Here is a 13,415-nt window from a genome sequence, read left to right as displayed (position 1 = left end):
TAGGAAACATAACACCAATTTATGAAAAGAAAGAAAAATTGGAAGTTACCTTTATGGTTAATGTACCTTATGTCAAAGCTAAAAATATTTACTCCCTTCAAGTAGCTCACAAAGTGGTGGTGTAGCAAGGTTCTGTGGACACTAAGATGGTTACTCCAGACTTGGTTGCCTACTGTAAAAATGTAATCACCATACAGAACTATCTAGTTTCTGATCTAAAAAAGTATCAATGGATAAATCCAGTAAACTAAATACGTAAAGGTAATCCATTTGTAAAAAAGACCTGTGGTATCAACACTCAAGAAACCATTTAAAAAATGTAAAGTAAGTCTGACTAAACTTCTTAAAAAACAAAGTAGTAATTTCACCTATAGTTATAAGAAAGCTATTTAGCACAACCTTAAAGCATATGAGTATAAAACAAAGTAAATGGTGTAAAAAGCATTACTACCTTGCTGTGAAAGTATATTTAATCACTGTGCTAAAGAAATCCTTGCTTTACCTTGGAGAAAAGGTTTTGTATTTTTTGGAATCTAGTTCAAAGTTAAAATGCAACTTCTTAATATTTTTAAAGAACAAAAGATACAAATAAGTTCTGAGTTTGACACGTTGCTAGGTATAAAAAAATGTCCATCAGGTTAATTTGTTCATGGAATCTAATCCGAATGAATGAATGGAATTAAATCCCAATTTTGAAGTACAGAATTTACAGACCCTAGGCAATAAAAATGCATCATTGACAAAAGGCTGCTGATATTTTAACTGTTAATATTGTTAAGTTTGGGGATTAATGATAATGTTGTGAATATATTAAAAAAAGCAAAACATGAGCTAACGCACTGCCTCCTGCGCATAATGAGGGGATGTCACCAACTTTATGCCCTTTTGGGGTTATTACAAAGAGACCTAAAAAAAAAAAAATCTCATCATACTCCCTTCCCAGGTCATCTCACCTCCCTGACTCTAAGACAGAAGGAACAGACCAAACTGAAATACTTTCTTCCTAAGAGGAAGGCCATTACTAGGCCTTGCTCTTGCCCATGTGGAAACAGGGTTAAAGGATTTAAATACAGGCCTCTCAGTTGTAAGAAACCGAGCAACTGTCATGCTAAATCTTAGCCTAATATCACGGGACCTGTAGAAACAGCAGGGCTCACATCAGAAGCGGGTGGGAAGACGGCAGAGTAGAGTCAACATGAGTCAGCATGACCCAGCCTTGAAATAGCAATGTTTTGAGAACAGAAGTGAGAAAATACAGGAATGGGCAGAACAAACTGCAGATGTTTTTAATTAATGCATGCCACTAAAATGTATAAATGCTTGTACTTTGAAGAAACTGAGGCAGAGATGCTCTCTGTCAGTTGAGTTCTTCCCTTGCAATTGCATGTCCTGAATAAAGCTCTCTGATTTTGTTGCCTCCAGTCTGAGAGTGGAGTTAGTTTCTTCCACACTCATAACTCCCTCCATATCTGCCACCATTTTTCCCCCCAAAGGTCTTAAATCCCATTCAAATGCCCCAAATCTTTTTAAATCCATGCACCTCATTGGTTTCCGGACAATGGGAGCTGTGAGGATGGTGCGGGGGGCGGAGGCAGCACACGGAGCCGCCTTCCCACCCCACAATCAGGGACACGCAGTGACATGCCAGCAGCAGCCAGCCGCTTCCTGGAGCGGCATGGGGCCATGGCAGGCAGCCTGAGCATCCACTGCGCCACGAGACTTTTAGCAGCCCAGAGATCGCGAGGGGGCAATCAAAGAGCCTGGCAGGCCGGACAGAAATGTTAGATGGGCCGGCCCCGGCCCGCATTTTGGCCACCCCTGCAGTTCCAGTGGGAACTGTGAAGCCAGAATGGGGGGGTCGAGGGCAGCATCCGGAGCATCATTGATTGCCCCTCCACCTGGGAGCTGAGGCAAACTGAGGCTTGGGGCTTTCAGCCCGTGGTGTGGAGACTTGACGTGGGCCGGATAAAATTAAGCAGTGGGCCGGAGGTTCCCAACCCCTGGTCTAACATCTGTATTTGGGGTCGGGAAGAAATTTTTCACCAGGACAGACTAGCTGAGACACTGGGGGGGTTTCGCCTTCCTCAGAAGCATGGGGCATGGTTTGAACTAGAGTAAATGGTGGATTCTTTGTAACTTGAAGATGTTAAATCAAGATTTGAGGACTTCAATAACTCAGCCAGAGGTTATGGCCTACTCCAGGGGTGGATGGGTGAAGTCCTGTGGTCAACCTCTGCGATGTGCAGGTCAGACTAGATAATCATGATGGTTCCTCCCTGACCGGAACATGAACCAGGGTCCAAGGAATAGGTGCTGTGGTCGACCTGCCTGTCAAAGCACCCATTTGTAACTGACCAGCCCTCCAGTATTCCAAAATCATCATCAAAAGCCACATTTCCCCCACCTTTTACAGTCTCTCTACTCCAAACTGTGTATCTGTTAAAAAATAGACGTAAAATAAGACAAAATAAAAGCCCCTTTACAAATCAGAACTAAAAGTAAAATTAACCCCTTTCTTTTCATCAAAAAGGTTGTTCTAAAAATAAGACTAGTATCTTGTCTCCAAGAATTTAAAGGTTTTGTTTGTTTTGCACAATCACATAATTTCAGTTTCAATAGAAACGTGTTTTAATTTCTTGTTCTTTCTTATGTTTGAGCAGCAAACTTTCCACTTTAAAATAAGGCCTGGTCTACATTAAGAATTTACACTGATATAGCTATCTCTCTCAGAGGTATGAAAAATCCACACCCCGAGAAATGTAGCTATATCAACTTAACCCCCAGTGCACACAGTGTTAGGCTGACAGAAGAATTTTAAGATGCGTCTTGGGGAGGTGGATTACCTACGCCGATGGGAGGGACTGAAGCGCTATAGTGGCACAGCCACAATGGTGCAGCTGCACCACTGTAATGTTTTAAGTGCAGACAAGCACTAAGTGCTTTTGAGTGTTTGCCCAAAAAAAAACCCAAAACAAAAAATAAATCAAGGTCTTTTTCTTTTTTTTTTTTTAAGACCTTTTTGTATGTATCACTATTTTATGTTGAATAGTAAAAGACTTTATTACATCTTTAATACAATAGACCACACCTTGCTCCCAATGAAGTCAACAGGAATTTTGCCATTGACGTCAATGGAAGCAGGACCAGGTCCTAAATTTGGCCATTGTAGCCATCACAGAAGAGTGATGGACACGAGCACACATAAAATTCAGTATACAGTAAGACTATCAAATCCTGCAAAATGACTGCTTGCCTGGAAGGGATGGCCTGGTAGCCTGCTTTGGAGAAAAACAGCAGGCAGGTCTGAAAAGGGAGCTATCTTACTGCAGCAGATGTAGCAAACAGGCTTCATTATAGAAATGCTACTGTATAATATCTGCTACTGCAGCTGAAGCTGACCTTTAGCAGATGACATCTTATTAGGAACAAAACATAAAAATTGGCATGACTGATGAGATCAATGATCCAGCTCGCCTAGTACCCTGTCCAACAGCTGCTAGGATCAGATGCTTCTTTATTTGCAATACACCTGTAATGAGAAATTTCTTCCAACCCAGTCATTTAGAGGTTAGCTTACAGACTCAGACTTCAAGGCCGGAAGGGACCACCATGATCATCTAGTCTGGCCTCCTGCCCATTGCAGGACACAGAACCTCACCTACCCTGAAATAGACCCCTAACCTCTGGCTGAGTCACTGAACTCCTCAAATCATGATTTAAAGACTTCAAGATACAGAGAATCCACCAGTTACATTTACGCCATGACACAGGAGTATTTACATCCCTTCTAGGGAAAAAAAGGGGTCCTACCTGGTGCCGAAGTAAGGTTCAGTGGTCCGTGTGACAACGTGGGGCTTTTCTGTAATATGTTTATGGAGCCGGTGTGTGCCTCGGTTGCCCTGTCCTTTGCACGGCTACCCCGTGGGGGGGGGGGGGGGTTAAGCCTGCTCTCAGAGCAACACTGGACATGAGGTGTGGGCGTTGCTTTGTTGTCTGAGCTGTAATGAAACTGATCCAGATCAACAGAGGGCCCAGAGGGATAACAAAAAGCCCCAATGACTCAACAATCGACACAACACCGGGAAGCTCCAGCAGATGGGGTTGTGAACATAGCATGGCTTTGCCTGGAGACAAAAGATTGGGAGGTGACCAGCAGGTCAGGGAGAGACAGAGCCGGAGATGGGATCCACTACAGCTTGGCTGGGGTCTGTGCTGGCTTGGCCAGATGGACTATGTTTTAACCTTCATTTCTTTATCCTAAACTAAGGACATCCAATGCTGTGTTCCAGTTGACTAATAAAGCGTACTCTGTTTTAAAAACACGGCTTGGTGTCACTGCAAATACTTGCTGAGGTGTGTTAGTCTTTGCAGAGCGAACAAGCGCCTGAAGAGGAGTCACATGCAGCATGGACTCCCACCCCACACGGGGAAGCAAGAGACCTGATGCTTAAGATTGTTCAGGGCTCTCAATCCTGGTGATTAACAGCTCTTTAACTTATCAGTTTATTCTAGCACTTCCTAAGTATCTCCTGTATGTTGGAAGGGTTTTGCTCTCAAAACTACATTCACTTGAAGGTGAAAAAAGTAGCATAATGCTGAAGAGTGCCACAGAATGACTGACATTTACAAAAAGATGACATTTACAGTTTGGGAGGGTTTTTTGTTCCCCCCCCCCCCCAAACAGCTTTCTTGTTAGTGAACGTGGTGCCTGCATGGCAGGGCACCAAAGAAGACATGTCACCTGCATGTGTACCTGGGAGATTGCTTTAAATGCTGCTGTCTTGCCCAGTTTCTCCCCTCCTTTGGTGACTGATTCTGCAGACTGCTTTGCTGTTTTGGTAGCTTCTTCCACACCTTCTTTTATCTTTCGACCAATATCACTCTTACTTACTTCATCCAAACTCTGCAATAATATGGAAGGAAAATGATGTGAGAAACATGGATCACCACCTGGATTTGAAAGAGATTCCTCTTTTTGGCCTTTAGAGGCTTCCCAAGTCACCACCAGGGACAATCAGCAAGTTAACAGCATGGGCAAGGTCTGTAGGACTAATGGTCACAGCGAGCCTGACTTTTGTGCTGCAGTGTCAGCAGTAATCCCAGAGCTGTGCTGTGATCACTGGTGAAGAAGATATTTTTGACCAGATACAGAACTACATATGTTGGACTGGCAATTATTTATACACAGTGAATGCCGCTTAACAGCAACCTCTCGGTTCCAGCAAAAAGTTGCTATTATCCAAAACTTGCCAATAAGTGGAAGGCAGGTTTGCAGGGCTGCAGCCAGGGAAAGAAGCTTTGGGTCACTGCAAGCCCAGGGCCCCTGGTGCCACGGCAGGACACCCCCAGGACAGCACAAGGAGAGATACTGTGCAGCCCTGGAGCCCCTGCTCCCTGTGGAAAACCCCAGCTTCCAGGCTGCAGGTCCTCCCTCCCAGCTTCTGCTCTGCCCGCAGCCTCCCCTCTCACGCAACAGCACCAGGACTCCTGCATTGCCCGGAGGACACCACGTGCTGCTGACAACATATTGGCTTTTTTTTTTTCTTTTGGGCTGCGCCACCTGGCAGTTAAAATACTCTAGAACTTTCCTTTGAAATACTCACATGCTTATTAACTCTCTAAGAGACAGACAGAAATGCAGTCCAGGCCAGTGCAGCTCTGGTGGAGAGAGCTCTGTGCACTAATTTTTGATCCACCAGGAAAGAAGTTCCAAATACTCTTTCTTCCATGCCAACAAAATAAGCTTTACATACACCTGAGTGTGCCTGGGGGGTGTGGTGCTACACACATGCTGCGGCAAGCCCGAGGTTAAAAATTCAACTGTTTGAGGAGATCACCATTTCACTCTGAACCAGCACAGCTGCTTTAGCAGGTGCTCTTTGCAGGGATGTCAGACTTCACTGGCAGTGGACAGCTGATTCTGGGGTGGTGGGAAGACAAACCCAGCCAGAAGGAGTTGCCAGGTAGACAGTACCACCAGGTGTTTTCCTTATCAGCCAGCCCTGCTCCCCTACCCCCTCAATCAGCACTCCTCCCCTTCCTCTCTGCACCCTGCTTGCCAGAAGGGAGATGCCATCGCAGCTGGGAGTGGGTAGGAGTGCACAGACCAGGCACCCCTGGCCCAGCAGCAGTGACAGCACAGGCTCCTGCCTCCCCCCAGCCTTTCTGGGCCGGGCTGCTGGAGGCTCCTGTCAGCTCTGCCAGCCCTTGGACGCTGGTGCCAGAAGCAGGGACCACCTTCACCACAGTTAGCGCCATGCGCCATGGGACTCGACCATGAACAGCATCTCCCCACCTAAATGGCACCCTCAGCCTTCTTTCCTTACCCTCCCTACCGGCTCGAGGCTTCCCACAGCACCAAGAGGAGCTGCCACAGGATCCAGCAGGAGGGCCCAGCAGGTAAAACAGGACCCACGTGCTAGCTGAACCCCCTCCAGAAACCCTGCTTCCTCCACCCCACTCTGTACCCTTCCTCCCTGCTGGCTCAAAGCTTCCTGCCGGTCTATGGTACTGAGAACAGCTGCCTTCCATTCCGGTAGGTTGGGGACCCAGGTGCCAGCCACGCGAGATGTACAGCCAGTCCCAGACTGCTCCCAATTGGGCTCTTCCACTTTGGTGCTAGTATCTGACTTGCCTATGCCCCAATGAAGACAAAGTCTTGAGGCATTTTCTCTTCTGCAGCTATCAGATAGTCAGACCCCCATGTACACACTCATCTACCCTGCAGCAAGGAAGAAACACGGGGTGCTGATACTGCCTGCACATCTGCCGTCACACTAGTCACACCAAAAAATTCTCCAGCAGTTACCACTGCAGGTCTCTTTAGTGGCCCTGGCCTGTAAGGGCAGCAATAGTGACCCTCCTTCAACTAGAAGAAAGAGATAAAGGACATTAATTCGATGCAGACAAAGTGCAAATCACAAGTAAACTGAGATTTTTGCAAGGTTATGCTGTACCTCTTTGACTGATCCGGTTATTTCTCCAAGCTTCTTTTTAATCACTTCAGAGGTCTTAACCGTTTCAGATTCAATGGTTTTCTGCAGCACAAAGAAAAATTTTATGTTAACAGGAATCAATGCAGCAATCAGAATTATAACCACCTGAGAATTTCACAGCACTGCATCAGTAGAGTGCAGCATACAGCACTCTTCGGGTGACATACTGCTGTAGGACAGAAGAACAGCCCCAGTTAAACTCTGTCCTCAGTATGATCCATGGACTCTTCTAACTAAATGAAGTGAAAGGAACAGAAATGGAGATCAGTCACATGGAAAAAATCAGAATATAACGTTCTATTTTTAGATGTTTAAAATTTGTGCCCAAATCAATGCTGTGTAAACCAATAGCTGCCTTAAATATGGGAGAGAGATAATGAAGTCGGCAAACAGGGTAAGTGGTGTAAGGGCTTCAAACTGAATAGGAAAAAGGATCTAACAGCAAATCAGTTACAAGTAACTTGAGGGCCTTGAGGTCCCATAACAACCAGATTCAGGAGGGAGAGGCAATGGCAGACCGTAGTGTGAGGGCTTTGGCGGAGGTTCACAACTATGGCCATCAGCATTGTGAAGCAATCCCCCAGACGGAAAGGCCACATCACAACTGAGTCAAGTTGCACCTCGATGAAGCTGATTGTCGGCATAGGCATAAGCAGAGATTTCTCTTTGATGATGCAGACACCCAAAGAGGTCAGGAGAGCATGAAGGGCAAGGATGGCAGAGGAAAGCTCTTGTCAGGATAACACAACAAGGAGCCATTCATCTAGGTAGGGGTATACCTACTAGCCGAGATGGCTGCCACCACAGCGAAGACCTTCGTGAAGACTCACAGCTGTGGCAAAGCCGAAAGTCAGGACTCAGAATTAGTAGTGGTGCTCTCCCACCTGGAATCGGAGAAATTTCTGGTGGGCCAAGTGGATGTCTACATGGAAGTAGGTGTCCTTCATATCAAGAGCCACGAACTCAACCCCAATGGATACCACTGGAGGGAAAAAATGGTTTCTAACCTTTCTGTAACTGTGGCTCTTCGAGATGCATTGTTCATGCCCATCCCACATTAGGTGTGCGTGCGCACCATGGGCACCATAGCTGGAAATTTTTCCATTAGTGGTATCTGTCAGGGGGGCTCTAGCACTCTCTGGTGCCATACGCTCATGCACTGGTATTAGGAGCACAACCAGCCCTGCACCCTCTCAGTTCCTTCTTGCTGGTTAACTCCAACAGGGGGCAGGAGGGTGGGTCATGGAATGGACACGAGCAGCACATCGCAAACAACTGTTACAGAAAGTAACTGTTTTTCTTCAAGTGATTGCTGATGGCCATTCCACATCAGGTGACTCACAAGCGGTACCCAAGGAGGTGGGCTCGGAGTTCATGGACATGAGGATTGCAACACTGCTCTTCTGAAATCATCTCTGGCTTGCTGGGTGATGGTGCAGTGGGCGGAGAAGGTATGCACTGACGGCCAGGTCACAGCCCTGCAGACGTCTTGGATTGGGACCTGGGCTAGGAACGTTGCTGACAATGCCTGTGCTTTTGAGGTACAGGTAGACCTGAACACCTCGCCATCTGAGGAAGGCCACCACCACCGCCACGCATTTCGTGAAAACCCTAGGTGCTGCTGACAGACCAAAGAGGGGATGGTGAACTGGTAATGGGTCTGGTTTACGATAAATCTGAGGAACCATCTGTGGCCTCAAAAGATGAAGATGTGGAAATAGGAGTCTTAAGTCGAGGGCGGGATTCAGGGAGGAAATGATACAGGCCAGGGAAACTGCAGAACCTCAGTTTCTTGAGATAATTGTTGAGGCAACACAGGTCCAGGATGGATCCAAGACCCCCTTTAGCCTTCGAGATTAGGAAATATCGGGAGTAAAACCCCTTCCCTCTTAAGTTCTGAGGCACCTCGTACACTGCCCCTACCTGCAGCAGGGCTAGAACCTCTTGGACTAGAAGTTGCTTGTGAGAAGGGTCCCTGAAGACAGAGGGGGGTGGGAGGAGGGATGGAAGAAAACTGAAGGGTGAAACCTTCCTCCACCATACTCAGCACCCAGCAATCCAAGGTTATGAGGGACCACACTGGGATGAAGTGGGAGAGTCAGTCTGAAAACAAAATGTGGGAACTAATACTGCCCTTGGGTGCATCTTCAAAAGTTCTCTTTGGGCCTCCCAGGTATGTGAGAGACCCTGGGGGTGTGGTTGAGATGGAAAAGAGCAGTTGTCTAGGCTTGTAACTCCTGCTCCGTTTCTTGAACAGGTCCTGTTGAAGCAGTGAGGCCGAGAAGCAGGCCAGCTGCTGCAGCCTAAAATGCTTCCTCTGATGGTGAGTAGAGGCCCAGGGATCTGGGGTGGACCTAGAGTCCTTCACACACAGCTTTGTGTCTCTTTACTCCAAGAAGAGGGCAGTACCCTTGAATGGGAGATCCTGGATGGTCTGTTGGACCTCACGTGGAAACCCCGAGGATTGAAGCGAGGAGCACTGCCTCATGACCACTGCAGAAGTCATTGTTCTGGCCGCTACATCAGCTCCATCCAGGGCCGCTTAGAGTGAGGCCCTGGCTACAATTTTCCCTTCATCAAAGCGGAAAACTCTTGCCTGAAGTCCTGAAGCAGCAAGTCTTTAAACTTTGCCATTGAGTCCCAAACATTGTAATCATATCTCCCCAACAAGGCTCATTGGTTGGAAATACAAAGCTATAACCCACCCGTTGAATACATTTTTCTTCCAAGCAGGTCTAGATTTTTCCAGTCCTTTTGCTTGGGGGTAGTGCCTGCCTGGACCTCTCATTGGCCGCTGTGACCACAAGGGACCCGGGAGGAGGGTGAGAGCACAGGCATTCATACCCCTTGGCAGGCACATAGTACTTCTTCTCTGCCCTCTTTGAAGTGGTAGGGAGAGAAGATGGGGTTTGCCATAGGGACCTGACCGGACCCATAACGTCCTTGAGGGACAGAGCAACTTTTAACTGGGCTGCTGCAGCCAAAACATCAATGAGACTATGTGAGGACTCCTTAAGTACCTCACCTCCAGACCCAGGTTAGCAGCCACTCTTTTTAGAAGCTCCTGGTGGACTCTAAAGTCATCTTGGGACCAAGTGGTTTGGTGCCACAGGATGGCTTCATCTGGGGAGGAGGAGGAGGAGGAAGAGGCCTTCCTCTTCTTCAGCCCTGATTACATACCCCTGGGCCAAGTCTTGCATGTCGGTACCAAGCTTGGTAACTGCATTCAGGTTGGGTGCTGGATGGTGCGGTGGAGGAGCCCTCCTCTCAGACACTACCAAGAGGAGTGACTGGACATGGTCCCAGTTCTGGGGGAAAGCCCCACTCATTCCAGTACAGCCACTGGACCTCCATCAGCCGCTCTCATCCAGGCCAGGTGCCTTCAGGGGAGCCCACACCAAGATCCAGTGGGATGTAGGATGGATAGTGGCGGGGGTTCTTAGACTGAGTGTAGGGTTCCACCTCTGACTCCGAGGAAGGGTACTTCTGAGGAGAACATGGTGGGGGCAGTACACCTCACTTCAGCCAGTCGGTGTCTAGGGTCCAGAGTTCGGTGCCAGACAAGGGAAGTCCTCATCAACAACAGGAGGGCTGGGTTGCCTCTGCTCGGTACCGAAGGTCCTGATGCCGAGTATAAGCTCAGGGCCCCATACTCCCTTCTGCTCGACACACTCATCAGAGCAGATTGTTGACCCATTGGAGTTGGCGGTACCGGAAGTGTCAGTAAGTCCCTGGCCACTGCAAAGGTGGAAGGCACCGCGATCCCACTAGTGCTATGACGACTCCCCGGCATCAACGGCTGGTCCCACACTGGACTCAACGGCACCCGTGAGCAGGGTGAAGTTGACAGTGGCGCTATCACACCGGGAGTGTAGGAGGGCCTGACGCAGGTCGCACTCCACTGCAATCCCCTTGTTCGTCCTTCCTTGGTACTGGGGAGCGTCCCTCCTTGGATTGTTGCTTATGTTTCTTTCTCAGTACTGGAGATGGAGAACGGTACCGAGAAACACGCAGTGCCAAAGGGGCACTTCGCAGCGAAGCCGTGGTGCTCAGTGCCAAGTCCAACCAGCTTGACTCTAACACTGGTCTAAGCGTGGTTCCATTAGGATAGCCCTTAGTCTAGCCTCCCTGTCCTTTGTACGAGGCTTCAAGTCCCAACAGATCTGGCAACACTTTCGTACATGAGCCTCTCCCAGAGGCTTCAGACAACTAGAGTGTGGGTTACTCACCAGCATAGGCTTGCCTCATGAGGCACAGGACTTGAAACCTACATACCAGGACATGCCCAGACCCAGGAGTGAAGGAAGGAAGCACCTCTAACTAAGACAGACGGTCTAACTATATACATTAATACTATCTACACTATATACACTACTACTAAAACTAAGACTAAATGTAACTAAACTAGAGAGTAACCACTGAATAAATGCCTTGCCAAAGCAAAAGAAGCTGTTCCAGCAACCATCACAGGTGGTAAGAAGGAAATGAGAAGGTGTGGAGCCGGCCGTGCCCCTTACACCAGCACATGAGCGTGGCGCACCAGAGAGCGCTAGAGCCGACCCAATGAATACCACTGCGGGAAAAATTTCCAGCTATGGCGCATGCAGTGCACGCACACACCTAATGTGGAATGCACGTGAGCAATCAGTCGAAGAAGAACTTGGATTTCCTGATAAAGATGTTTAGTCGCTGAAGATCGAGAATGGGGCAGAACCCTCCACCTACTTCAGGATGAGGAAATATGGAGAGCAGAAGCCTCTCCTCTGGTAGGGAGGTGCTCTTTGAAAGAAGAGCATCTGCCTCTTGCTGGAGAAGGCACTGATGGGAAGGGTCTCATGGAGGGGAGTTGGAGAAAAGAAAGAAATTCTATGGAGTAACCATGATGGATAATCTCCAGGACTCAATGGTCCGTGGTGATCCTGCCCCAACTGTGGGCGAACAGAGAAAGACGGCCCCAAAGATGACACGGGGCACCATGGGTGGCAATAGAAAGGGTTCACAGTTTTCGCGCGACACGTCAAAATTGTTTAGGCTGTTGGTGGGCAAGGGACGAGGAGGTGGCTGTGGGTCAACTGCCAGTGGGACCAGAGGCACTTGCATGAAGGTTTCTGGTGCTCTTGGCAGGAGGCTGGGTAAGGTGCATATAGCCGGGGGCAGAACCGCTGGAGCTGCTGCTTGAGACACGGGGCTGAATGGTGTCATTATTGGGGAGCGGCACCCTTGATGGTCCCTGAAGGTGGAGGATGTCCAAGAGCTGGTTTTGCTGGTCCTGAACCTCCTCCAGCGATACTAAACTACTCAAGATAGTTAAGACCAAAGCAGATTGTGAAGAACTTCAAAAAGATCTCACAAAACTAAGGGACTGGGCAACAAAATGGCAAATTAAATGTAATGAGGATAAATGTAAAGTAATGCACATTGGAAAAAATAACCCCAACTATACATACGATAGGGGCTAATTTAGCTACAACTGATCAGGAAAGAGATCTTGGAGTCATCGTGGATAGTTCTCTGAAGACGACCACGCAGTGTGCAGCAGCAGTCAAAAAAGCAAACAGGATGTTGGGAATCATGAAAAAGCGAAAGAGAATAAGATGTAGAATATCTTATTGCCTTTATATAAATCCATAGTACACCCACATCTTGAATACTGCATACAGATGTGGTCTCCTCATCTCAAAAAAGATATACTGGCACTAGAAAAGGTTCAGAAAAGGGCAACTAAAATGATTAGGGGTTTGGAGAGGGTCCCATATGAGGAAAGATTAAAGAGGCTAGGACTCTTCAGCTTGGAAAAGAGGAGACTAAGGGGGGATATGATAGAGAAGGGGTCCACATCGCATCCTGGCCGGCGGTGGAGAAATTCGGCGGCGACGCCTCTCGATGACGCCACTTGCCGCTGACAAGCGACATCATCGAGAGGCGTCACCGCCGAAATGCCGCAGAAATTCAGCGGCATTTCAGCGGGTGCTCCACTGCTGCCACGGTCCTTCGTCTGGCACCCGCCAGACAAAAAGGTTGGGGACCACTGTGATAGAGGTATATAAAATCATGAGTGATGTGGAGAAAGTGGATAAGGAAAAGTTATTTACTTATGCCCATAATACAAGAACTAGGGGTCACCAAATGAAATTAATAGGCAGCAGGTTTAAAACAAATAAAAGGAAGTTCTTCTTCACGTAGCGCACAGTCAACTTGTGGAACTCCTTACCTGAGGAAGCTGTGAAGGCTAGGACTATAACAGCATTTAAAAGAGAACTGGATAAATTCATGGTGGTTAAGTCAATAAATGGCTATTAGCCAGGATAGGTAAGGAATGGTGTCCTTAGCCTCTGTTTGTCAGAGGATGGAGATGGATGGCAGGAGAAAGATCACTTGATCATTGCCTGATTCACTCCCTCTGGGGCACCTGGCATTGGC

General features: G+C 47.9%; 1 protein-coding gene across 2 annotated transcripts in view; it reads right to left on the bottom strand.

The window, feature by feature from the left end:
• TIMM44 (translocase of inner mitochondrial membrane 44) overlaps positions 1 to 13,415 on the bottom strand; it is a 64,368-nt gene that overhangs the window by 42,869 nt on the left and 8,084 nt on the right. For both annotated transcript variants that reach the window (XM_044998913.1, XM_044998914.1), the window contains exons 4-5: positions 6,957 to 7,037; positions 4,754 to 4,903 (exon numbers count right to left, since the gene is read on the bottom strand). In XM_044998913.1, the coding sequence (XP_044854848.1) occupies positions 4,754 to 4,903; positions 6,957 to 7,037 (231 nt within the window). The remainder of the gene's footprint in view (positions 1 to 4,753; positions 4,904 to 6,956; positions 7,038 to 13,415) is intronic.

Source organism: Mauremys mutica, chromosome 24 (genome assembly GCF_020497125.1).
Source record: "Mauremys mutica isolate MM-2020 ecotype Southern chromosome 24, ASM2049712v1, whole genome shotgun sequence".
NCBI lineage: Eukaryota > Metazoa > Chordata > Testudines > Geoemydidae > Mauremys > Mauremys mutica.
Note: the sequence above shows the minus strand (reverse complement) of the source record. Positions and strands in the feature narration are given on the sequence as shown.